The sequence below is a fragment of the Pogona vitticeps genome, chromosome 1, assembly GCF_051106095.1.
Source record: "Pogona vitticeps strain Pit_001003342236 chromosome 1, PviZW2.1, whole genome shotgun sequence".
Lineage (NCBI taxonomy): Eukaryota > Metazoa > Chordata > Lepidosauria > Squamata > Agamidae > Pogona > Pogona vitticeps.
Window position 1 is genome coordinate 44,230,864 of NC_135783.1, and position 26,415 is coordinate 44,257,278.

Below are 26,415 nucleotides of genomic sequence, written 5' to 3' on the forward strand. Positions count from 1 at the left end.
TGTGTTGCTGAACTGTTGTGACTTCGCAAATTAATTAGTTTTGATCCTGATGCTTCCCTAGAATTTTGTTAATTGTGAATCTTTCCTTTTTAGTGTTAGGAAACTCTTGGAGGCTTCTACTTTGCTCAGGAAAACACCCAAATAGTTATACTAATGTGGAGAGACACAGTGTGGTGTAATGGACAGAATGTAAGACTGGAATGTAGGAGGCCTGGGTTCAAATCCTCACTCAGCTACGAAAACCCATGAGGAAGGGGCGAGCCATGGTAAGCTACTTTTTGAAAATCTCGCATACTTATTACTGTCTCTAGAAGCCAGAAGCCATTTCACAGTACATACCACAGTATTAATACACAATGCATGTAAAAGACAGAAATAGTTTGGCTGGCTGTTCACAAACTTGTCTGGTTGCAGAGCAGAACTCTTGGTTCTGTGAGAGTCCTGGCCTGAAAATTCTCTGTGTATGCACAGTGACGTAAACACTATAAACATTTCAGATTTGGAAATATGCTTGAGGACAGAGAGAAGAATTCCAATCATTCTCTGTTCTGGAACCTCTTCCTCATAACAGCCCTGTAAAGTTATTTCCCTTAATAAAGTGCCTGAAAGAAACGCACCTGCCCTGTTCCTCCAACAGTTTATTATTCAGATAGCAATGAATCTCAGCTCAACTTGACATGGAAAAAGGCAGGGTTCCTCTTCTCTTCCTCTTACCTCCACAAGAACACTGCAAGAATGAAAGCACACATAACTTGCTGAGACGCAATGAGAGTTGAAAGCCATTTCCTTCAAAGTGTTTTCTTGTTGCTTTAGATGCAGGTGCCTCTGGCCTCCAACAACTGTGGCAACAAATGTAGTAGGCAATAACTGTTTCTTTCCACAGCATACTTTACCAGAAATAGAGATTAGAATTAGTCCTCGAATTGGAGATGGAAATTCTTTAATATGAGCATTTGGGAGTCACAGGAGGAACCTCTGTCCCCTCTGGGGTTATGCACATTACCTTGCTTTCTTTGGTGATTGGTCTTCAAGACATAAGCACAGGATTCCTTTGAAGTCTGATCTCGCAAACCTGAGAAGACTGTCTCAATCACTTTCTGCAACGTTAATGCACTTTTTGCTCTAATTGCAGACTGTAGAAATTATCTCTTTCCAAACCCTGTTTATATATAAGCAGACTGTCTATAATGTCTTTCTAGCCCTTGTGATTTTCTGGCTAACTGCTTTGCCCTCCAATAACAATTCACATCAAACATAGTATTGTACTGACTGAGCTCCAACTCTCGTGTTTTTGTTATGTTGCAGTACGAAAAATCTTATATGCATGAAGAAGCTCTTGGTTTCTCACACATACATGAAATTTCACCTGTCTGGTAACAGAACCCAAATATGGCAAAAGTTAACTAAAGTATCCATAATTTTAAATGGACTGGATTCCAACATCCTGCTATGAAACAGTGCAACTGAAGGAGTAGCAATTACCCACTTTGAAAGTTTAGAGTAGGTGGGGCTAAAAATAACAACATAAGAATAATAGGCTATAATCTCTCCCTCTTATATATAAACAGGGTTTAGAAAGAGATAATTTCTACAGTGGTTCAGAATTATGTATATCCTTGCTTCATAAGAATAGCTTTGACCCCTGTCCATGCTATGAAATTCAGTGCAATCCAGCTGGTTCTTACAAGATCCTTATCTTCCATGCAGTCTCTTCCAGCTCTCAGTACCCCTCCCTGGAGGCAGAACACAGAGCTACTTTGCATCACAATGAATCATCCCAAAAAAGATTGAATGCCCTGTACCAGAAAGATATGGGCCAACTCTTAAAGAGAAAGGATGGATCATCTGAAGTAGAAATATGTGTGGACAAGGTCTTTTTTTCTGCGCCAGACAGTGCTATCAGGGAACCATATGCCATAACTGCTGTATATGCCAATGAGGTCAGGCTCTTAGGCCTCTTCTGCAGTCAAGCCCGTGTAATTGCCCACAGATAGTCTGAGGTGAGCATTTAGATTAGATTAGGCATCCTTCAGTCTCGAGAGACTATAGTAGAGGTCTTGGAACAGTGTCTAGTGTGGCTGAGAAGGCCAATTTGAGAGTGACAGTCCCTTCCAATCTGTCCCCTGTCCAGCTCCCTGATTTTGCTGGTTTCAGGACTGCCTCTTTGCGTCGGCCTGCTGAACAAGTGTCTCTTCAAATAGGGAGAGGCTATGATGCACCACCTGCCTCCAGGCCGAACGCTCAGATGTCAAGGTTTCCCATCTGTTGAGGTTCATTCCTAAGGCCTTCAGATCCCACTTGCAGATATCCTTGTATGCAGCTGTGGTCTCTCTCTGAGGTGTTTCCCCTTCACTAATTCTCCATACAGGAGAATTAGTTTTGCCAATTTGCTGTCATCAAGATTCAGGATAAAATTATTTATTATCTGAGACATTCAATTTATATTTTAATAAATGGCCATGATTAAAGAACAGGTTGTCACCTTCTTTGCTCTTCTGGGCTGTTCACTGACAGGAAATGAAATCTCTCCCTTTCCTACAGAAGACAGAGCTGCCACTTAAATGTATCGACATATACTGTGATTAGTTTTCTGCGGCCTGTTCTTCAATGGTCTTCCTTGGGAAAGTATGCAGAAAATTCTGTTGATCAAAAATATAATTATAGACTAGTGTGATAAGAGACCAAATCTTTGATCTTATGACACAAATAGTTTACCATTTTCATGGATTCAAGGTTTGGTTCAATGCAATGTTTTGGCTTTGATCTTTGAAGCTCTGTGTGATTGGGATACGTATGGGATTGCCTTCTTTTGAACAAACTGGATGGCACAGTTTGGCCACTTAGAACAGGCCCTGATTTGAAGTACATTTGACAGACAGGCACAGAGACTTTGCCACTCTTTGCCCTGGAAACTTGGGTTTCTTCCTCACTTTATGCTTTCAGCCATCAGATAACTCAGAAGCAATACTGAATAGTCTTGTATTTCAGTAGTGCACTGTCTAAAAATGAGATATCTTTTTCATAGATTTATTATTGCTTTTGTGGTATCCATGCCTTTAGTGCTTAGGTTGATTCATTGATACTGTGTTTATGTTACTTGTTCGCCATGTCAAGGAATCCATTAAGGATGGGAAAGTGGTGTATAAATACTTCCACAAGAATTAAAGATAAATGCCTGTGTGTGTATTCTGTCACCCCCATCAAGGAGAAAGGAGGCAAGGAGTGCTTCCTCCAACGTAGGCTCCATGAATTCCAGAGACTCCGAAGGTCGAACCAGACTTCATTGGGGCGGAGACACTGGATTTAGCAGTAGTATGTGTGTCCCAGTCCTGTGTGAGCTCAGAGCTATCCTTGAGTTCCAGCAGTTCCTGTGACCTCTTATTCTCCCCACTCTTCTGTCTGAATGGGAGCTTGCATTAGCCCCTCTCTGTCCAATATTCATAGTCGGGCTGGGGCTGACCTCTCTGGGCTTGCACCAGCAACCTGATGTCCCTCAGTGAGGGTCAGTAATTTCAAGCTGTTGCAATTCTTCTCACTCCTGACACATTCAGCATCCTTTCTGGGTTAGCATTGGTTTCCCAATGCAGTCTAGCTGCCATTGTTGTAGCCATGGTAGAAGAAAGATGGCCCTAGAGTGGCCATAGAAGGGACCTCTATGGCCCCTTCCTGGGGCAAACCTGAGCAACCCTCCCATCAACAGGTCTTGGATGAGGAAGAGTTGAGGCTGCTCTTTGCATGCCTCCAGTCATCTTCTGACTAAAACAAAAAACAAAACAAAACAAAAAAACCCTACTTCTCTCTCTTCCCTCCACCACCCAGCTGTATCTGTGTCTTCTCCCTGCAATTGGTGTTTCTTCCCTTTGCTTCTGTCCAAGGATCTTCTCCCACCTTCTGCGGCTTTGGTTTATCCTACTGCCAGGTCTGAGGATAGTCCTCTGGGGTGCACAGGGACAAGGCACACAGCTTTCCAGTGATGGCTGAGGCATCCCCCTTACACTCTTATATGTTTGTTTCAGTTGCTGATGGCATCTACAATCTTGATTGGTATGGAACTGTTCAACAATGCAGAAGCAGCTTTGGTATCATTTGTTCCAATGACACATGCGGTCTGGGCAAATTAGAAATTTCTTTCCTGGCCTTTTCGGACCAAATAACACTGGCCAGTGTCCAATTCTTAGTTCCAACTGGAGTAAACACAGTGGATCAATGGGACTTGCATCACTCTTGATTTGCCATTCAGCGTCTGATTCTGAATCAGTCTATTCTTAGGTGGGGCTAGCAATCAGATATTGGCTGTTGATGGGGAAAGAAGCCACATAATTTGCACTCTGCCTGGCTTTTCTTGATAGATGCAGTCAGTACAGAGTTGGCTTTATATCTCCCAAACAGCTTAATATATGAGCCAGCCCACAGCCAAATCAAAGAAGGGTATCACAGTATCTAAACATATCTCTTGAGTTGGCTGTAGACAGCCATTGTTGTGACAAAGGACGTATTCCAAGGACAGCAATCCTGTATAAGCCAATCAGATCTGAGTCTGATTTTTGCCTGCGGAGGAGACTATCTGTGAATAAAAGGAAGGCATAAATATAGTTTTCAAGTTGTGGTTGTACTTAAAATACTGGTCTCCAGAAAGGGACCTTCCTTTCTTTTTCTGGGGCATAACACTAAAATGGAACATTCTCAATACAGTATTTATAAGCCAGCTGAACACAAGGAATCCTCAGAACTAGTTCTATAAAAACAGACATCATCAAGATGTAGAAATATCTACATCTTAGATATTTCTATACCTTTGAAGTATTAAAGGAAACAAGCACTAATACAGTGCATTACACACCATAAATAATGGGAATGCTTTGTCTTTCTATTGTAGGAGTGAACTCCTGCAGATTATATGTACATTTTGTTCCCCAGTTTGTTATCCCTGCTTTGGGACTTTAGAGACCAGATGCTGATGACTGCTGCAAAATGCATGTAGGATACCCAGGATCAGATTAATTATTACCTCCTGATAAACCAAGAGGACATGCACCAATTATCTGCAGAGCACAGTGGAGATGACCAGATTTAATTCATGGTGGCAATTCTCCAATGCAAAGAAGGCACCAGCTTCAACTAACTATGAGGTTACTAAAGTCTGATCCACAAGTTAAATTGATGACCTCATTGTTACTGATGGGGAAAACGGGGTGGATACTGAACAGAGTTGTTCCCTTCTTGCAAGCAGCAAGCAAAGCAAAGCAAAGCGTGCTGCTTATATACCGCCCCATAGTGCTTCAAGCACTCTCTGAGCGGTTTACAAGTTAATTATGCAGGCTACACATTGTCCCCCCCCCCCTCCGCGAGCTGGGTACTCATTTTACCGACCTCGGAAGGATAGAAGGCTGAGTCAACCTTGAGCCGCCTACCTGGGATTGAACCCCAGGTCGTGAGCACAGTTTTGGCTGCAGTACAGCAGTTTAACCACTGCACCATGAGGCTGCAGCAACCATGTAATTGCAGCCAGCTCACGCTTCATCAGATGACATGTCTACACAGAACATTTCTCTGCGATCTTTTATTTGTTACAAGTTGCCAATCCTTGCTGATTCTGCTTCAGACAAAATTAGACCATTGGCTAATGGTCTTTCCTTTTTCAGTGGAAGGTCTTCTGAACTTGAAGATTAGTATTGGTGTAGCATCCAGTATGTTGATTTATTTAAAGCCTTGGCTGAGGGCTGCCAAAAGAAGCCCAGTTATATCATTTTGGCTGTTAATTTATTTTCCATTCACAGGATGCATGGTTAACATTGATTCATTTGCCCCGGCAATCTGTTTATTTCCTCCTTGCTAGGAGGGTGGTTTTTAATTGCACTGATGATGTATTGCTTCATTCCTTATCATTTCAGCATGATTTATTTCCTTTTTAAGGGGTCAGGTTTTCATGGCTGCTGCGCTTGTACCCGTTATTTGTTATTTTTAAAAGGGATATTGGTAAATTGCTAGTAGCTGCTAGTAGCAATGTAATGAATACATTGCTCAGAAGGAAACAGCCTCCCTCCTCTTGTGGGAAAGAAAGGGACATTTCCTACTTTGAATTTTAAAGAAAGGGCATAGAATGTCTCCTCTCTCTCTCTTTGAACCCTGCTGTTTTAAAACCTACTCCTCCCGATGCTGTGCAAAAGGGAAAAGAAAAATGAAAGCCAAGAACTGAGAGGGAGAGGTATGCAGGGAAATAAAGAAAAGGCAATGAGTGAGTAAAAGAAAGAAGGAAAAAGAGGAGCAGTAGAGAAGGCTCCTATTGCTCTAACGATATATTACCTTTGTTAATTAAAAAAATTATGGGGGGCTCATTGCCCTGAAACACAGTAGAGAAAATGAATCAGTCTGAAAGCCTGAAGGCAGCGGATTAGAGTGGAGGTAGGCAGGTGGTTTCAACTAAAGATTCATTAACACAAACATCAGTGGATAACAAGTTCATTAAAGAAAATGCACCAAAAATGGTGTCTACGAAGAATATTGAATATTTCAATGAGTACATTGAAACAGATGGAAACGGCTGTGTAAACTGCCAAATCCCAATTGTTCTGTCACAAGAGAATTTTACAGTTCAAAAATTTATTCTGATGAGGATATACATGACTAACAATAAGAATCGGTTGTGTTATGTCCACTTCCTAAAAAGGAAATGAAGCCACAAAACCTACAGCCAACATGACAGTCATACCGTAGTAGATATCCCTTGTCTGGTATGCTGCCTGCAGCAGCAGTTAAATACCTGGCAATGCAAAGCAGACAGAATAGAAAACATAATGCACCTGGAGAGCTTTGAGTGGAAAATTTACAAGTGATGCATGGTGGTGATGGAGGTAGAAAGCCCGTTAAGTCCCCTTGCCAGGTCAATTTATACCTTGAAGCAAAAAACTCCAGATGATAGATATCTTGGTCTAGCTACATAACTTACTGTTGTGTGTCATCCAGTTTGGAAGCCTACCAGCTTCGACTCAGAGTCTAAATATCCCAAAATACTGTACTTCTGAAAATATTTTTTCTTTGCACGCAGGTGTTGAGGCTATTGCTATATCTTCATACATATTAAACAACACATTTCTTACGGAAGGCAAGAAATTGTGTCAGCCAAGTAGTGATGATCCTAATGTCCTTTTGAGAGATGAAGGCATGGGAATTATCAGGAACTGGTACTTTAGGTCTAGGTATAACATCAAGAGACTCAGAAGGCTGTATGGGAGAAATCAACATGGCTTGGAGAACGTTTTCCCAAAACTCTCTGTGTTAGAGAGTAAAGCAAAGCAATTTAAGGGAAGGAGGGAGACTAACTCATCCTAAGGATAAGGAATGCACTGTCACAGAGACAGGAATGAGGAAATGAGATAGCTGGGAGATAGATAACAAATAAAAAGCAACTTGTTGTGTGACACCTTTAATAGTAACAACAAGCTGTCAAGTCAATTCTGCTTTATGGTGACCTTTTCCAAGGTTTTCTAGACAGAAAATATTTAGAAGTGGTTTACCATTCCCTTCTTCTGGGGGCATTCTAAGACTGTACAGCTTGCCCAAGGCTCCACAGGCTGGTCCTACTCACAGGAGGCACAGTGGAGAATTGAACTGCCAACCTCTGGTTCTACAGCCAGATACCTAAATTGTTAAATCTACAGTATCACAAACTTTCAGGGATTGCAATTCACTTTTTCAGATCCATGGAGCAGAGGTTCAGGGGAAATTACAGCGGTCACGGTTGGACGTGGGATGCTGACCAAGAAGCCAGAGGGAAGTCATTACAGAAAGTATTGACAGGGGCACTTATTGGGCATTTAAAAAAATATAACATTGATGATAACTATCTTATACAGAGCAGAGGAAAAGAGAAGGGGGTAGGTTTGAAGATACCTTTTCTATATACATAACAATTTTCAGGAAGAGGGTTTCACTCTTCAACACGTACTCCTGAAAGTTCAAACACTGATAAATATGAGTTTCTTGCTGCATAACAGAAGAAGCCCAAAGAGAGGTTTGTAAACCCCAGCAATCAGATTTGTAAGCTCCTGTTTGCCTTCCAATGACTAATTAGAGAACACAACTAAATGCAAGATACAGGGGCAAGAAACAAATGGTTTTCTTCTGTTGAGGGAGTACTGTTTCTAAATATGTGTAAACATATCCTTTAGCTTGACCCTAAATCAACTGAGGTTGAGAGGTTCAGCAGGATATACCTACTGAGGACGTACCAGCAGTTGAGGCAAATGGCAAGCAGAGTGTGGGGAAATTGTTGCAGTTAGCAGACAAGGGGAAAAGCAAGCCCCACTGCTGTTGAAAAGAGAGAAGTGGCTGGATTTAGGAACATTTTTTGGCAGGACAGAAGGCTGCTGGTGGTATCCTGGCACTTTCCTGAATAAAACAATAATCTGGGGACGTGATGTCTCCCAGCCATGATGGAAAAGCTTCTTGCCATACAATAATCAGCTTCAGCTGTCAGCAGCAGTTCAGAATGCTATGGAGAGTAATTCCTTTCCCAATTCTGTGCCTCCCCCATGGTAGCAATCTGTCTTCTGAACTTTCCATGCTGTTTCTCTTCCTGTTTCCTTTCCCCCTCAGATGGCCAGACAGTAAGCAAAAGAACAAGACTGGAGCACGGCTGGCTCTCTCATTCAAAAAGTTGCTGCTTTGAGGGCCAGCTCTGGAATGACATAAGTGTATTCACGTAATTCAAAATGGTGGATGGATAAGAAAACACTTGCAATACTGTGAATTACATGAGGCTGCTGTCCTCTAAATCAGTTCTACTGAACTCCATAGGACTTAGTCAGACACAGAATTGCATTGTAAATAATAGAATCTGCAGGAAATTTACTTGCCTTCCATTATATGTATCATAATATAATGATGCTTCTCTACAATTCAAATGTCTTCTCAATTTATACAATTCAAATGTCTTCTCAATTTATCTATAAAGATTTATGTAATCTTTGGGTAAATAACTACACAGAACTTGTACTCACAGCTTTCTGAGTTTCAGTGTTACTTTGTTAAGTATGATGGATCATGTAATTTAAGGTTTGCGTTAGGAGTATGCAGAGGCTCCCCAACTCATTTTGTATTCAAATACAATGCCTCGCAAGACGAATACCTCATGCAATGAAAACCTCACAAGATGAAAGTGTTTTGCAATTTTTTTTGGTGACTCACAAGACAAATTTTTCTATGTCCATGTTTTGCAAGACGAATAGGAACACATTAATTAAATTTCAGTGCATTCCTATGGGAAACCACGCTTCGCAAGATGAAATTTTTGCAATACGAAACAACTCGTGGAACGAATTATTTTCATCTTGCGAGGCATAACTGTAAAATTGGGGTTGACTACTGTGTAGGAGATATTCTAAGGTGCTCCATCACCAGGTCCATGACATTGTCCCTGCATTACTGGATCTCTATTTAAAAAATTATCACAAATGGCCTGCATGGTCTTTCAGGGTTCTGGCCCTTTTCTTTGGGATGGGATTTGGAAGCACTGTTTTATAGTGGTTCCTCTCTTTCCTGGAGGAGAGATCTCAGAAGATGGTGCTTGGGGATTCCTGTTTGTCATCCTGACTGCTCGCCTGCATGGTCCCTCATGGTTCTGTTTTTTCTCCTATGTTATTTGACATCTACATGAAACTGCTGGAAGAGATTGTCCGGAGTTTTAGGGTTTGGTGTCACCAGTATGCAGATGACACTCATCTCTATCTCTCCTTGCCATCTAAATCTGAGGAAACTGTTTCAACTTTACATCAGTGTCTGGTGTCAGTAATAAAACTGGATTATGATGAATACATTGAAACTTAATCCAGACAAGACAGAAGTGCTCCTGGAGAGTCAAAAGGCAGATCAATGAACAGGGATGCATTCTGTGCTGGATGGGGTTACACTCCCTCTGAAAACACAGGTGCACAACTTGGAGGTGCTCCTGGATTGGTCTCTGAGTCTGGATGCCCAGGTTTTGGTACCGTCCAGGTGTGCATTTGCACAATTAAAAGTAGTACCTTCTCACTCTCACCTGGGCTCTCCCTGCTGCCAGGGTATCTATGAGGTCCCAGGGTGTGCCTCATGGGACCAAGGTAGATGGCCTGCTAGAGACAGATAGAGCATCTCTTCAAAGTTTCCCATCCTCTTGACAGTTATGCCAGGATAATTTCCTCTTAAACTGCTGTTCTTCCCATTAAACCTTTTTGTACCACTTAGGGTAGTTATTTACCCAAAGATCACATAAATCAAACACCAGTGAGTTTTCTTAACCCTCTTATAGTTTTACTTTTAGCATTTTGCTTTACTTTATAGTCTGTTCTTGATGATGTTTGAATCTTTCACAAATACCATTTAAAACATTGACACAATACTAAAAAATTGAGTGCATCATAATTATGTTACTTATACATTTGAAATTTTATGTTGTTTGTTAATAATAATAAAAAGTAAGAATTGAACAGAATTCCTATAAAACTGTGAATTTTAAAGAATTGGATTCTCAATTATTTGGGAACAGATATTACACTCTCCCCCCCCCCCATTTTTTCTTGTGAAACCAGAAAAAGTGGAAACTATTTGCTAGAAGTAAAGGCTACAGTTAAATACAGACTGTAAGCTTTGAGACAGACATAGTGGTACATGTAATTTTCTTAACCTACATTAAGTAATGTAGAACAAAACAATCAACAGTACAGTTGCTTCTGCTGTAACAATTTTGACAGAAGTTTCCATCTTTGATTTTAACACAGAATACACACTCTGTTTCTGAATCTCCGCATTCCAATGTTCTCTATGTTATCCATGCATTTTCCCCTCAGTTTGACTTGTCAAAAACTGAGGGACCAACTGCAGTGTCAGATGCCAGCATGGTTAGGTTTCCAGGGCTTCATGTCTTCAGTCAGACGCTCCATCGTTGCTGGTTCTATCCCTTCTAATGGGATTTTTGAAATTCTAGGTTCCTGTGGAGTCATGAAAACCTCTCTCAGCCTGACCTACTTCACAGAATTGTTGTGAGGAGAAAGTTGTGGTGAGGAGAATTTTATATTCATTTGAGCTTGTTGAAGGAAAGACAGGGGGGGAAATGCAACTAATGAAGGGATGTCTGTACAAGTATGGCTGTAGAAATCTGAAACATCATTCACAATTCAAATAGAAACCCAAAAGAGTTCATACCACTGAATATGATCCAGATGACAGTTTTACTCAGTGGAGGCCCTCAGCTATACATGTAAAATACCATTGAATTTTGAGGTATTACATAATGTACACAGATGTGTGAATCAGTCTTTAGAGCACTACAGTAATTAAAACAGTGACAGTGAGATGCTAGTATTTGGAAGAAACAGTGATATGGATAAGGCATTTAATCACCTTCAACAGGCACAGACAACTAATCAGCACCTTGTGAATAAAATTTCTTGTTGGTTTTATATGTACACTGAGTAGGTAAGTTTTCTTTACTCTGAAATCCTATTCTATAATCCAGTCAATCATCAAACAGTTGTTCTGAAGAATGAGATAATTTAACGCAGTCTTATGTTTCATATCCCATTCTTGGCTAGTTTTCTAAACTACATTTTTGCCCGTACTGGTTAGCCTTTTCCAAATATGGGTTCACTTCCCCACTATCTCTTCTGGAAGAAAAGCTAGCCTGTGTAGCCTTGGGCAAACTGCATAGTCCCAGGTTGCCCCCTCCCCAGAAGAAGGGAACAGTAAATAACTTCTCACTAATCTCTATTTAGAAAACGGTGAAAAGGGTCACTATAAGTCAGAACTAACTTGACACCACATGATTATTATTAGCAGAATATGTTCTAGATGGGCGGTATATAAGTAGAGATGTTCTGGATGGGCAGCAGATAAGTCTAATAAAATAAATAAATAGAATAAATATTCACTTACAAGACGTTTTAAAAACCATTAAACAATGATACATATAAAATAATATATGATTAATTATATATTAAAAGAAATTCATAATTTTAGACCAAAATCATCCTATATCAATTGCACTGAATGACCCCACTGAATAGACAGGACATGCCACTCACCCTTTGTGAATATGCTTCAAGAGTACAAAAGGTGTTCTATGCAACAGAAAATGCCTAGTGTTGCCAGTTAAAGGCATTGTGCACTTACTGCATTTTTTCTTCTCAATGAATAGTTTTTACAGTACAAAAAAAGTGGGGGAGAGTAAGTTTAGTGTTTGCAATGGAAGATATTGTCATCTGGACCCTCAGTAAAATTCTGTATTTGTAGCAGAGCGATTGTGCAACATAAATAAATAAAATTCAAATTCAAATGGAAGTGTGATAAGACTGAATACGTTATAATATTCAGAGTTACTTTACACTGTAAGTTAAAACTTAAGAAATCTAAAAACTGTTATGTAAAAAAGTTGCCATGCCAGAATATACAAAGCTTCTTTGGGAAATCATCACTCCTTCATGAAGGAAAAATTGTTTGACAAACCTCTAAATTATTTCCCTGGGAATTTTTTTCCGGCTCAAATGTGTTTATTCCTTTGCCTCCTGCTGGCTCATGCTTGCGTTTATTGCCCATTAATATCCAGTGAACACAACAGTTTATTTGATTCCTTTATGAACTGTAGATGTATTAACATTTTGACTCCATATAACATCAACAGGATAGGAAAAGGAGAATATGGCAAGAAGCCCAGGAAAAAGCAATCTGAGTAAGATTGGGAGTTGGACACAAAGACAATAAGCCTCCAAACCAGTCTTCATTAAATAGTTTTATATCCATTGGAGAAAGAATGATGTAATTTATGCCATGTGTAGAATTATGAATCTTAACAGGAATATTATATCAAACCATATAAATCTATGGTGTGACACATTCAGATTTGTGCATGCAGATTTGTCTGGAATGAATCAGGATAAAATATGAAAAGTACATTAAAAGACAATTAAAATGGCATTTCATGATGATGAAAGACAGAATTAAAAAAAACTTGTAAAAGATTTTTTTAAATGAGGGTAGGTAGTTAACTTATTCTAAATGATGAGTAATTCCTAGTGATTAATCTGCTGTTTACCAGAAACAAAATCTGTGGAATTATAAGTACTCGGATGTACAATCCTGTACAGTATTTAAGGGTCTGGTTTATTATAAATGTTCGTATTCAGGGGAATGTCCCACATATCTTAGTTAATGGCTATCAGTTCGCAAATAAAGAACATTTTTTTAAAAAAACCCAACAAACCTTGTTTTAAGAAAATATCACAATATTTACACATATTACATATAGGTTGAAATCCTGTTGCTTAGCAATAGGTCACAACTAGAGTAGGTCCATTGAATCAGTGGGGATTTGGTGAGACAACTCCTCTCTACATTCCATTGATTCAAGTTGCGATCTACTATGCTAAGCAAGAGGATTTCATACTGCAAAAGTCATAGTGTGTGTAATTAATATACATTAATTTAGCAACATCCACACGTTTTGTCCTAAATAGGTTTGAATAAAATCAAAAGTGAAAAAAATTGACTAATAGTTTTCTCCCTCTATAGCAGCTAATCTGTAAGTGGATTTAGATGGTCAGTAGCGGTTATTTGGAAACCTTGACTATGCACTTGAGTGTGTTTTTGTCACCACATCCTGGAAATCTGAGAAAGATGAAAGAACAAAACCTGAGCTTCAGACCATCTTTCTAGATGATAATGATCTACTGCACTACATGGCATCTAGAAATCTGTTTGATTCAAAGGAAAAGCAGCAGATGCAGCTCTGTAAAAAAAGTATTTTTCTTGTTGTTGTTGCTTTTTAAAATAAGTGACTTACCTGACACCTTAGGCTCTGCAGCACTTATTTAAAGTCATTTGTTTAAAAATTCTCAGAACATTTATATGTTGCCATTTTTTACTTGAGTGTTTTATGGATACTGTATATGTTAAACATTATTATCATAGACATATTTCAGTAATAATAACAGCTGTTGCTTGGCTTTCAAATATGTACAATAATTTGATAGAAAAAATGAAATTGTCAAAATCTAAACATGCAACGAACTGTCAAATTCATCCACTAAATGTTTAAATATATGGCTTTCAATGCCTACGGATTTATCTCTACCTGTGATACTTAATTAGGACTACCAACTCTTTTTTTCTGAAAGCCTCATTGTTAAGACCTACGTGACAAGCAAGACACATGGTAAGTCTAGGAATAGCTGTTCTTATTGAAATTCAGCAGGTAGGTTTTTCTCCTCCTGTTCAAGAACATTTAGAATAAAATTGGCCTTTGGGTTATTTGCCACTTTCTGACCAGGTTTTCGTTCGTTAGATCTACAAGAACATAGCATACCTTCGATACTAAAACTATCCAACTAATTACATGAAGTGATTGTATGTGATGGTGAGGAATACAATTATTGTTTTCTAAGAGTGGGACAACTGACTTTTCTGTCTTCCTACAAATTGCCTTAGAAATAAGATTTAACAACAACAATAAGGGAGCTACATGCTAGTAAAATAACAAGATCCTTAACAAACCAAGATTCCAATCAGTTAATGAACTGCTCAGATATCCAGCAGTTAATCCTACTGGAGCAACAGAAACATTTATGGTTATTTCTTCAAGTTATGAAGAACCGAGTTAACATTTGTCTTCTCTCCCTTTTCCCACATCATCATTCCATGGTTTATGACTATGTTTATTCCAAATATGTTACAGCAAAGGTGAAATAAAAACAACAGGGTGCTAATTTGTTTTTATAAAAAACCATATTGAGCACGGTCAGGCTCACATTTTAAAATTACTTAATTCATAGCAACATCACAACTAGAGGAATAAAAGAGTGTCTTACTGCTACTCTGATTTGAAACTAATTCAACGAGAAATAAGCACTATCTTGTTGGAGAAAGGATGCTAAATCTGGTCAAAATCTTGTTAAGTAAATTACACCTACTTAAAGAAAAGAAGGAGGTTGCCAGTAATTAAGGAGCTCCTGTTTCAGTCTGTGGGATTACCCAACTCACCAGCAATGATTAATTGCCAGCAAATCAGTGAAGCCCTGAGATGAAAGCAGAAGCTCTTCAACTAACAGTAATTTCCCCTGCCTGGCATTATTTGGTCAACAGGATACTGGACATCTTGAGGTAATACTAATAACATAAGTATCTGTAACAATGTAGATGGTGGATTTGATAACTTCAGACTATGTTGCTGATGTGTGCCATCAAGTCACCTCTGATTTATGGTGATCCTATAAAGACGGAACCTCCAAAATGTACTACTATTAACAGTCCTGCATAGCTCTTACAAAATCAAGGTGGTGGCCTCCTTTATGGATAAATTCTATCTTATATTTGGTCTATCTCTTTTCCTGCTGTCTTTTCCTAGCATTACTGCCTTTTCCAACAAGACTTGTCTTCTTCCTCATCGTTTAGTCGTTTAGTCATGTCCGACTCTTCGTGACCCCATGGACCAGAGCACACCAGGCCCTCCTATCTTCCACTGCCTCCTGGAGTTGTGTCAAATTCATATTGGTATCTTTCATGACACTGTCCAACCATCTCATCCTCTGTCGTCCCCTTCTCCTCTTGCCTTCACAACCTTGCTAGCGTGTGAAATGAGTGCAATTGTACGGTAGTTGGAGCATTCTTTGGCACTGCCCTTCTTTGGGATTGGGATGTAGACTGATCTTTTCCAGTCCTCTGGCCACTGTTGAGTTTTCCAAACTTGCTGGCATATTGAATGTAGCACCTTAACAGCATCATCTTTTAAGATTTTAAATAGTTCAAAGGGAATGCCATCACCTCCACTGGCCTTGTGGTTAGCCATGCTTTCTAAGGCCCACTTGACTTCACTCTCCAGGATGTCTGGCTCAAGGTCAGCAACTACATTATCTGGGTTGTCCGGGATATCCATGTTAGGTACCTCCCATTTTTGTCCTTTATCATGTCCATCTTTGCATAAAATGTTCCTCTAATATCTCCAATTTTCCTGAACAGATCTCTGGTTTTTCTGTTTCTGTTATTTTCCTCTATTTCTTTGCATTGTTCATTTAAGAAGGCCCTCTTGTCTCTCCTTGCTATTCTTTGGAAGTCTGCATTCAATTTTCTGTAACTTTCCCTATCTCCCTTACATTTTGTTTCCCTTCTCTTCTCTGCTATTTCTAAGGCCTTGTTGGACAGCCACTTTGCTTTTTTGCATTTCCTTCTCTTTGGGATGGTTTTTGTTGCTGCCTCCTCTACAATGTTGCGAGCCTCTATCCAAAGTTCTTCAGGCACTCTGTCCACCAAATCTAGTTCCTTAAATCTGTTCTTTACTTCCACTGTGTATTCATAAGGGATTTGGTTTAATTATACCTGACTAGCCCAGTGTTTTTTTCCTACTCTCTTATTTATTTTATTTATATCCCGCCTATCTGGTCGGTTTAGTTTAAGCTTGAATTTTGCTATGAGAAGCTGATGATCAGAGCCACAATTAGCTCCAGGTCTTGTTTTTGCTGACTGTATAGAGCTTCTCCATCTTTGTCTTCTTATGATGTACCAAAAGTATGAGTCTCGGTTTCATCACTTTTGCTTCCAAGAAAGCTTAGACTTGATTTGAGCTAAGACACATTTGTTTGTCCTTCTGGCAGTCCAAGGTATCTGCAAAGCTCTCCTCCAGCACCATACTGTAAATGAATCAGTTTTGTTTCTATCTGCTTTCTTCATTGTCCAGCATTCACATCTGTTCACAGTAAACAGAAAAACAACAGTGTGTATGATCTTGACCCTGGTCCAGTAACATATCCTTGTACTGGATGATATTTTCTTCATGAGAGGATTTTTCTTCAAAGAAATCTGTCATCCTTAATTTTCTTCTGTATATTTCAATAGATTGTTTTCACCTTCTCTTTGTTTTATCCTGGTCAGACAATATGCTATCCTCTTGGTCTTTCAGCATCCCTATTCCATGTTTCCTGGATCTTATAGAAGAGATCTCTTGCATTTCTTTTCTTGTTCTCTTCTATTTGTTTGCACTGACTATTGCAATAATGCTCTTTGTGATAGTCACTGAAAAGTTACATTCAAGATTCTGACCCTATTTCTGCCACTTTTTACTTTGGCTTTTTGCCTGTCTTTAACAATTTAAGGCTTTTCTTCCATCATCCATCTAGGGGGCTTTTCTTTTGACTAATGGAATTGTCTTTTTGTATTCTTTCCGGATAATATCTTTGGTTTCAATCTACATTTCTTCTGGTTCACAGTCAACTGAGTTTAGGAATGTAAATCTGTTCTTTAGATGGACATTAAATTCATTAGAAATGTTTACATTATATTTTGGCACTATGATTTTTTCGCGTTTTTAGCCTGACTATATATTATGTATATTATATTAACAATTCCTAGTCAGTATCACAATCTGCTTCTTGGCAGACAGAATGCAGCTTTTCCATCTACTACTTTCAATTTTGTAGTGCATCTGATTTCTACATTGGCCATCTGGTGATGTTCACATGTACAGTCATCTGGTTCATTGCCTGAAACATGTATTTTCAGCAATCAGATTGTTGGCTTCACAGAATTCTACAAGTTACTCCCCATGCTTTTGCATCCTTGTGCCTTTATATTTTGGAATGCAGCTCCCATTACTGGGATGGATGGGTTTGATAAGAGTTTTAGTTCAAACCTTCTGAAAGGCACTGCATTTTCTATCAAGGAGGACTAGTAGGGAGGGAGGGAATGGCTGGGAACAACCCTCAGATTCCTAACCACACAGATGTAAAGAAGGAAGAAATAGTATCTTCGCACTGGTTCATCTAAGAGACAATAAGTTGTGTTATTTATGCAATATATACAGAGACATATGAACTCATTGGAAAAAGTGAAGGATGTAAGTGTGAATAATAGGGTAGAGCACATATATGGATGAGAGTGTGTGGATGAACATACACAAACATCTTAGGCATCCTTCAGTCTCGAGAGACTACGGTAACGTTCTTGGTATCGAGGACTTGGAACAGCATCTAGTGTGGCTGAAAAGGCCAATTCGAGAGTGACAATCCCTTCCACACTGAAGAGAAATACAATCTGTACCCTGTCAAGCTCCCTGATTTTGCTGCTTCTGGGACTGTCTCTTTGCCTCGGCCTGCTGGACAAGGGCCTCTTCAAATTGGGAGAGGCTGTGATGCACCGCCTGCCTCCAGGCTGAACGGTCAGATGTCAAGGTTTCCAGTCTGTTGAGGTCCACTCCTAAGGCCTTCAGATCCCGCTTGCAGATATCCTTGTATCGCAGCTGTGGTCTCCCTCTGGGGCGATTTCCCTGTACTAATTCTCCATACAGGAGATCTTTTGGAATCCGACCATCAGCCATTCTCACAACATGCCCAAGCCAACGTAGATGTTGCTGTTTCAGTAATGTATACATGTTGAAAATTCCAGCTAGATCTAGGATATACACAAACATACAAATCAGTTAAATATGTCTACCATCTATCTATGTATTCGCATATGCAATTTATATAAACAGAAAATAAGTACTAAAGAACACTTCATTTACAGCTTTTTGTGATCCTTTTGTGGGATACGGTTAATCATTCTCTCTCTCTCACACACACACACACACACACACAGTGATTTACAAACATAATTAACCAAATTATTTCAGATTCTGCCTTCTTTCTGGCAAGCTGTAAATTCTGTTGTCTTAGGGTGCAATGCTCTACATACTTACCTGGGAAGAAGTTCTATTAAAAACAACTGGAATTGATCCTGAATAGTCATACATACTGTGTTTGTATACTCATATACAAATATCTTAGTAGACAGATGGGTAGTATATAATTTGAATAAATAATAATAATAACATCTGCTGGCTACTGAAGCACACCAAAGAAGTTCAGGAGATTAGTCTATGCATTATAGACTGCAGCAAAACCGTTGACTGTAGATCATGACAAACTACGGATTTTTCTGAAAGAAATGGATGTGCCTCAGCACTTGATTGTCCTGATGTATAACTTGTATTGTGGACAAGAAGCTACCATTAGGATAGAACGTGGAGCTACCATTAGGATAAAATGTGGAGAAACATAATAGTGTTATATAAGGAAAGGTGTCAGACAAGAAAGCTAGACTAGATTCCAGTGAAGGAAGTGAAAATTGGTGGAAGAAACATAAGCAATTTAAGATATGCAGATGATACCATCTTATTGTCAGAAAGCAGCAATGACTTGAAACAACTGTTAGGGAAAGACATAGAAGAAAGTGTCAAAGGACTGCACCTGAACATAGAGAAGACAAAAATCATGATGACTGAATAACTACACAACTTCAATGGTGGCAATGAAGAAATTAAAATAGTTAGAAAATTTGTATACCTTGGTTTAATCATCAGTCCAAATGGAGACTGCAGCCAAGAATTCAAAAGAGTGAGACTAGGAAGGGCAGCAATGAAGGAAGTAGAAAAGGTCACAAAGTGTAAGTAAGGATGTGTCACTGGAGACCAAGACCATCCACGCTCTTGTATTCCTGATCACCATGTATGGGTGTGAAAGCTGGACAGTCAGGCAAGCTGACGGGGGGGGGGAATGATTAATTTGAAGTGTGGTGCTGGAGAAGATATTGGGGTTACTCTGGGCTACCAGAAAGGCAAGTGAGTCCTAGATCAAATCAAGCCTGAAATATTTCTGGAGGCAAAAATGATGAAAGGGTGCAGCTGTCCGACTTGAGTCACCTAATGAGAATGCAAGATTCTCTGGAACAGACAATAATGCTGAGAAAAGTCGAAGGCAACAGGAAAAAAAGGAAGACCAAATAGGAAAAGAGGCACCACAGTCTAAGCGACAATAACACGCTACCCGCCACCATAACAACCCATCTTCACCTTCCGCATCCGCTCCGCCGTCGAGGCTTTCCAATGCCCGGCGCCGTGGCGCAAAGCACACTGGGTAGTGTCCCTTGGTTACCGTTGCTATGAAGGGCCTAGCGCCCCCTCAGCGGTCTCACGCCGGGAGAAACTAATATAGTACAGCGTGATGGTGAAGCAAACGATCCAGATATATGCGAGGGTAAAGCCCCTCGGCAGGAAACAGCCGCCGGGGGTAGGTGCAGGAGGAAAAAAAAACACGACGTAAGGCAAAGTAATGTTGCGAAGAATAAAAAGTAGGGTGAAAGACCGAAGCCATAAGCAACGCGCTGTGTCACCAAGAGAAGGAACCGTGAGCCGCAGGACGGAGTTTGACGAGAGTGTCGTTGGGAAAACTTTTTCGTAATTTTGGCGGCGGTGGGGTGGGGTGGGGTGGGGGAGAGCAGGGCGAGTTGGCTGAACTGTGATACGCGTGAAGTTGTGCAGTACTTCACGAACATAGAAAACGGCACCGGGAGGCAGGATTGGTCTGGGTCGTGGCTTTCGCGTGATTGGTGAAATTATCCTGAAATTTTCGTTCCCGCACTCACAGTCATGCATTCTGTATATATAAATGTGTGGCTAAATATTCTGCGCCTGAAGAAGCGAGTAGTAATCCAGGAGAGCCTAGCTCGAAATAACCAGTTGATGTTTTTGCCCGGTTTTTGTTCTACACCTCCAAATTCTGATGATAAGCACTAATCGCAGAACTCATCTCTAATAACTTCTTTCTTCTTAGAAGAAGCTTTCAGAGGGAAGTCAGCTTTTATAGGAGGATAGCACAACCCATTTTCATCGTCATGATTGTTAGATATATGTAAATTAGTATAGGATGCTTCTTCCCAGTCACTTGTTCTGAGGGAATGAAATAATCTTCTGTGTTAAAGTACTGTAGCTTTTTTAAAAGAACAGCAAACTAAGGAAATTGTAGTGAACAATATAGCAAAGACTAGTAAGTTTATTAATGTGTCACAAAAAAGTTTCTCTCTCTGAAAAAACAGCTTAGAATAATAATCTTAGATCTGCACAGCTGTGGATCATAGGGTCCAGCCCCTGTCAAGGAGATAGTGCGGAATTGAACTCCCTATCTAGATACCTAAACAAGCAGCTATGATTTTGAAAATTGTTACAATCAGATCATATGTTTGCTTACATTGTATTTAACAGTTGCATTGCAGACGACATAGAAGGTAACTCCTTGCAGCTACCTACATAGTTGCATCCATCTTGATGACATCAATCTGTCATTCACATCGTCTTTTCCTGGGAGATTTTTCCAAGTCCTGTATTTTGACTATGAGGACTAATGGATCTGTTAAGACTGCATCTTGTTTATACTATTTGGAAGTACCTACCATTGTTGATATGCATAGGTTGCACAGATGGTTCAGAGTGTGCTTTAATCAACTTATGGGGATTCCCAGATTCTTCCATTGCACTGTAAATAAAAACTAAATGTATATATGTTCTTCAAACAGAGATTTTCCTAATTTCAGCTTATTTTTCCCAAACTGATACAGATGTAACTTCTTCTTGATATAATTTTATAAAAATATTATGCAGTAAATTATATATTTTCATTATCAAAATTATTATGTTGGAACTTTTTTGCTACTCTTTTAGCATGATTATAGTTTATGCTTTATTTGCTAATAAATATGTTGGAATAATTTTACTGGTGTGATACATTTTAGAGACCAAACTGTGTGTATATATTTGTAGATCTATTCAGTAGATGAAGATGAGACATCCGGATTCAATTTGGAAATTATTGTGCCGCATGATTTGGCAGATGGGTTTGTCAATAATAAAAGAGAAAGCTACAAATTCAAGTAAGTTAATTTTTCTTAGTTTATTTTAGGAATTTTATGTTTAAACATTTCAAATGGAAAAAAAGAGACATCTAATAATCATGCATCATGTCAACACATGGATATTCCAGTAGCTTTTCCCCTCCCATATCAATGGCATTTTAAGTTATTTTATACACTCTTCAAAGTACCATTGTCTTTTCTAGTTATGACCCAGTCCTGCTTATGAAAAAGCATAAAATCATAAAACAATGTGTGTTCAGTAAAGATGATGTTTGTAAACATATTCTTTACAGCAAGAAATTGATGTATACTGGCACTTTTCCCATCTTGATAATGTTCAAATTGCAAAATGGTGAGAGAGGCCTCACTGTTAAATTGCTGCATGATTGAAATCACAGAACAATAGTGTTGTGTTGGAAGGGACCATAATAGTAATGTTCTCCAACTCTGTACTGATGAAGAAAATTTGTTAACATCCCAGAAATCAGAAGCCTCTAGCTAAGGAGAATGCAACACCTTTTTAGGCAGTGAGCTCACTGTCAAAAAACTTGTTATCTGCAAGAAATTTTGGCATAGAAAAATTACTTTTGAGGATTATGGAATCTCCAAGCCAGCATGCTGACTGGAGTCCAGAAAGGTAATTTTTCCAAGGTTTTTTATTAACATTGAGTTGAAATTGCCCATCTTATGATTTCAGTGTTCTATTTTAGTCCCCGTCCTCTGAAGCAATGTAAAAATATGATTATATTCCCTGTACATGACAGCTATTGTAGGTAGAGATTGCTACTACAACAACAACAACAACAACAACAACAACAACAACAACAACAACAATAATAATACTGTGATGTCACATCAATTCTGACTTTTTGTTTCCAGGGTTTTCTAGGTAGCAAATACTAAGTACCATTCCCTGGGACTGTGCAGCTTGCCCAAGGCCACATTGGCTGGTTCTTCTGGGATGCAGAGTGGGGAAATGGACTCCCAGCCTCTGACTCCACAGTCAGATGCCCATCCCACTGAGCTATCCAGCCAGTGAGGGATATTATACAGCCAGAATTTTTTTAAAAAAAGTCTTATCCAGGTTAAATACACTCATCTGCTTCTACCTTTCTGCAAAGAATGTGTTCTTCAGGCTTCAAATCATTCTTCTTCCCATCCTTTGAATATATTCTAAATGTTGCTTTATATTTTCAAACTTTGTCCCATACTTGAGTGTCCTTTAATATTTCACCAGCTTAAAGATATGCATATATAATTCTTTTATGCTTGTTAATATTTATCATAGAGTTTCATTATGGAACTTCAGCTACATGGATTTTCAAAGTAAAATAATATATGCCAAAGTAACTCCTTCAGATCTCAAACTCAGAGTTTTCATTCTGTTGTCTTTGCTTTCATGGGCTTCTCTGTTAGTATTTTGTACCTTTGTTCATAAGGCAGCATTGATGGAGGGGGAAAAGACTCAGAGAAGATTTATTTATAGCCAGATCCAATACATCCTTCCTTGGAACTAAGGGTCTATCCAGGCCAGGCAATTAGAAGTGACAGCTTGTGCAATCCCTGTATTTGTTCTTCATAGTTCATAACAGTACCATTTGCTTTGCACATCCACACATCTAAGGTATTTTATTCCAGGACTTTATGGTGTCCCTTGTTTATACAGAGATTCAAAACAGCTACATTTTCTCATAACACTCCACTCCCCTGTTCTCCTTTTCCAGTGTCTCTACCCTATTTTCTTACCTTTTGTTCCTTCTCCCTCCTTATTTGTTGTGTCTTTTTGCTGCTGCAGGGATTGTGAAATAAAAGTTTTGAGAATAATCAATATTTTTTGTTCTGTATCTCTTTACAGCAGTTTCTTTTATGATATTTTCAACAATAAGATTAGCACTGAAATGATTAATTCTTTGTTGTTTGTAAGATTACTTGCAATGGAAAGCAAATTCAACAGTTTAATAAAAAATCAAACCCTATCACTTTCATCCTGTTCTGTTGTTAGACAAACTTGTTTTCATTCCACACAAACTTGTTCAATAGCTTTTTGAGATAAAGGACCCAGTGTGTGATGACAAAAACATTACTAAATAAAACACAAATGCAAAAAAAGGCAATAGACCACTAAAAAAATCATCGTACTATAATGGATCAGTAAGAATAAAGAGTTAAGTATGACGCTCCATTTTCCTTGCTGTTTAGCTTTAATCTTATTTCAAAATAATTTTAAAACTTAGAATAAAAATATGTATTGCTTCCAGAGACAGCCCCAGTGGGAGGCAAGAGAAGGTTAGACATCCACCCACCTCATATCACTTGAGACATAATAAACTAAACATTGATGAAAAGCCTGCTGTGTCAAAAGTTTGCTGTGTCAGCACTGTAGAATACTGATACAAAACAGCACACTACATACATAATGCTAGCAAAATAAAAAACAAAAACAACACAGCCCAGGCTGGAAAAAAAGAATGGAAAGTCATACAGTGGGGTCTCTACTTAAGAACGTCTCTACTTAAGAACAATCCAACTTCAGAACAGCTCCATTTGCTAAATTTTGCTTCTACTTGAGAACAGAAATCCAAGATAAGAACAGGAAAAAAAAACCTTTCCTGCTCTTTTTTTAACCTTAGGTCATCTTAGGTTAAAAAAAAAATTCTCCCCCTAGTGGTAGAGTACGTATCAACCAGCTTTGCATTAGTTCCTATGGGAACTAATGCTTCAATGTATGAACATACCTCTACATAACAAAAAAACAGCCAGAACGGATTAATTGGTTTTCAGTCCATTCCTATGGGAAATTTTGCTTCAACTTAAGAACGTTTCAACTTAAGAACACCATTCCAAAATGGATTAAGTTCTTAAGTAGAGGTTTCACTGTAGTTTCTATGGATGGAAAAGAGCAGATACGGATTAAATGGTTTTCAATGCATTCCTATGGGAAATGTAGATTCAACATAAGAACTTTTCAACTTGAGAACCACCTTCCAATACGGATTAAGTTCTTAAGTAGAGACCCCACTGTAGAATCATAGAATAGTGAAGCTGGAAGGGGCCTATAAGGCCCCTGCTCGGTGCAGGATATCTGCCAGGTGATTGTCTTAAGTTTTTCTTGAATGCCTCCAGTCCTGGAGCACTCACTACCTCTTGAGGTAATTGGTTCCACTATCTTACTGCTCTAAAGTTAGGAAGTTTTTTAAAAAATATTCAATCAGTTCAATGTTCTGTGCAGCAGTAGTCTCCTACCAGGAGTTTCCTTATCCCGCTATAGCTGTAATTACTTTGAAACACAGAATGTAATAGCATTTCAACATGCTACCAAATTATGCAGACAATTGAATTTGGGCAAAATTCTTTTGACATACTAGAATTTCTAATAACTACTTTAATAATTTCCTTTCTGCTCTAGAAAAGAACCTGAAAATAATCTGCACTGTTTATATGTTCTGTTTGTTTCTAGGGTTGCGTATACAAGTTCCTGTGTGGGACTATTTGGAAACGCTGATCCCCACGACACTACTTAAATACAGTTTACATCTTCTAAGCAGTATCATTTTATCAGAGGATTTTATTGTACAGATTTTGTCAAAGCAGTAGTGTTTCTAGTCTTTTGTGGATTCAATAGTACAACAGTGTAGTGTGGTAAAGGCTACAGGGAAAACATTGTGCTAGGTTATGCAAGTCCAGTGATGTAAACATTGACTTAGTTACAAACAGGAAAAAGGGAGGGAGAAAAAATAATCAAGTAGTGTTTAAAAATTCTGTATAACTATTTGTTGATACCTTGCAGATTTCAAAAAGTTTTTGATCAGGAGTCAAAACAAGATGAAATTTTTGAAGCCATTGCCAAACCAGTTGCAGAATGGTAAGTCTAAGTCTTTCAAATGATCGATCAACAGGGTAGAGTTGTCAATCAAATTAGTTTATGATTATCTCCTGTATTGCTGTTTTTAAAAAGTGGATGATACATTCTTTGGATGTTTTTTATACAGTGGTGCCTTGCAAGACGAGCACTTCGTTTAACGAAGAAATCGCATAACGAAGAAGTTTTTGCGATCTCAAAAGCGATCACAAAATGATGTTTCCTATGGGGTTTTTTCGCTTTGCGATGATCGGTTACCTGCTTCGCTAACCGACTATCGCAAAACGAAGATTTTCGTACAGCTGATTGGCAGTTTCAAAATGGCCGCCGGGTAAAAAAAATGGCCGCCCGCTGTTTTCTGGGACAGATTCCTCGCTGCATGGGCAGCAAAAATGGCCATGCTATGGAGGATCTTCATTGGATGGTGAGTTTCAAGCCCATAGGAATGCATTAATCGGGTTTTAATACATTTCTATGGGCCTTTAAAAATCGTTTTACGATGTTTCGTACTAAAGCGATTTCGCTAGAACGAATTGACATCGTAATGCGAGGCACCACTGTTTAAGACAGGTAGGTTTTTTGATCTAAATGTTACTGGATAAGTGGAAAATAAGAATTTTCAAGATAGATATGTAGAATGTTGTGATTCTTTAGATGAAAGCATCTTAATTACAGATATGTTCTATTTGTTTATATATTTAGCTGATTGGATAGCTAAGTGAGTATCTGGCTGCAGAGCCAAAAGTTGAGAGTTCAGTTTCCCACTATGCATTCCAGAAGAGCTGGTGTGTGTGGCCTTGGGCAAACTGCACAGTCCCAGGATGCACCCAGAAGAAGGGAATGGTAAACCACCTCTGAGTACTGTACTCTCTGAAAAG

General features: G+C 38.9%; 2 protein-coding genes across 3 annotated transcripts in view; both read left to right on the forward strand.

Annotated features, from left to right (window-relative positions):
• Window positions 1–26,415, forward strand: part of LOC144586395 (uncharacterized) — a 593,808-nt gene that overhangs the window by 64,481 nt on the left and 502,912 nt on the right. The gene's annotated exons all lie outside the window — the stretch shown is intronic.
• The window catches only part of KIF6 (kinesin family member 6), a 235,694-nt gene continuing 227,973 nt past the window's right edge, over window positions 18,695–26,415 (forward strand). For both annotated transcript variants that reach the window (XM_072991469.2, XM_078383032.1), the window contains exons 1-3: window positions 18,695–20,060; window positions 21,587–21,696; window positions 25,466–25,540. In XM_072991469.2, coding sequence (XP_072847570.2) covers window positions 19,995–20,060; window positions 21,587–21,696; window positions 25,466–25,540 — 251 coding nt within the window. In that variant the 5' untranslated portion in view covers window positions 18,695–19,994. The remainder of the gene's footprint in view (window positions 20,061–21,586; window positions 21,697–25,465; window positions 25,541–26,415) is intronic.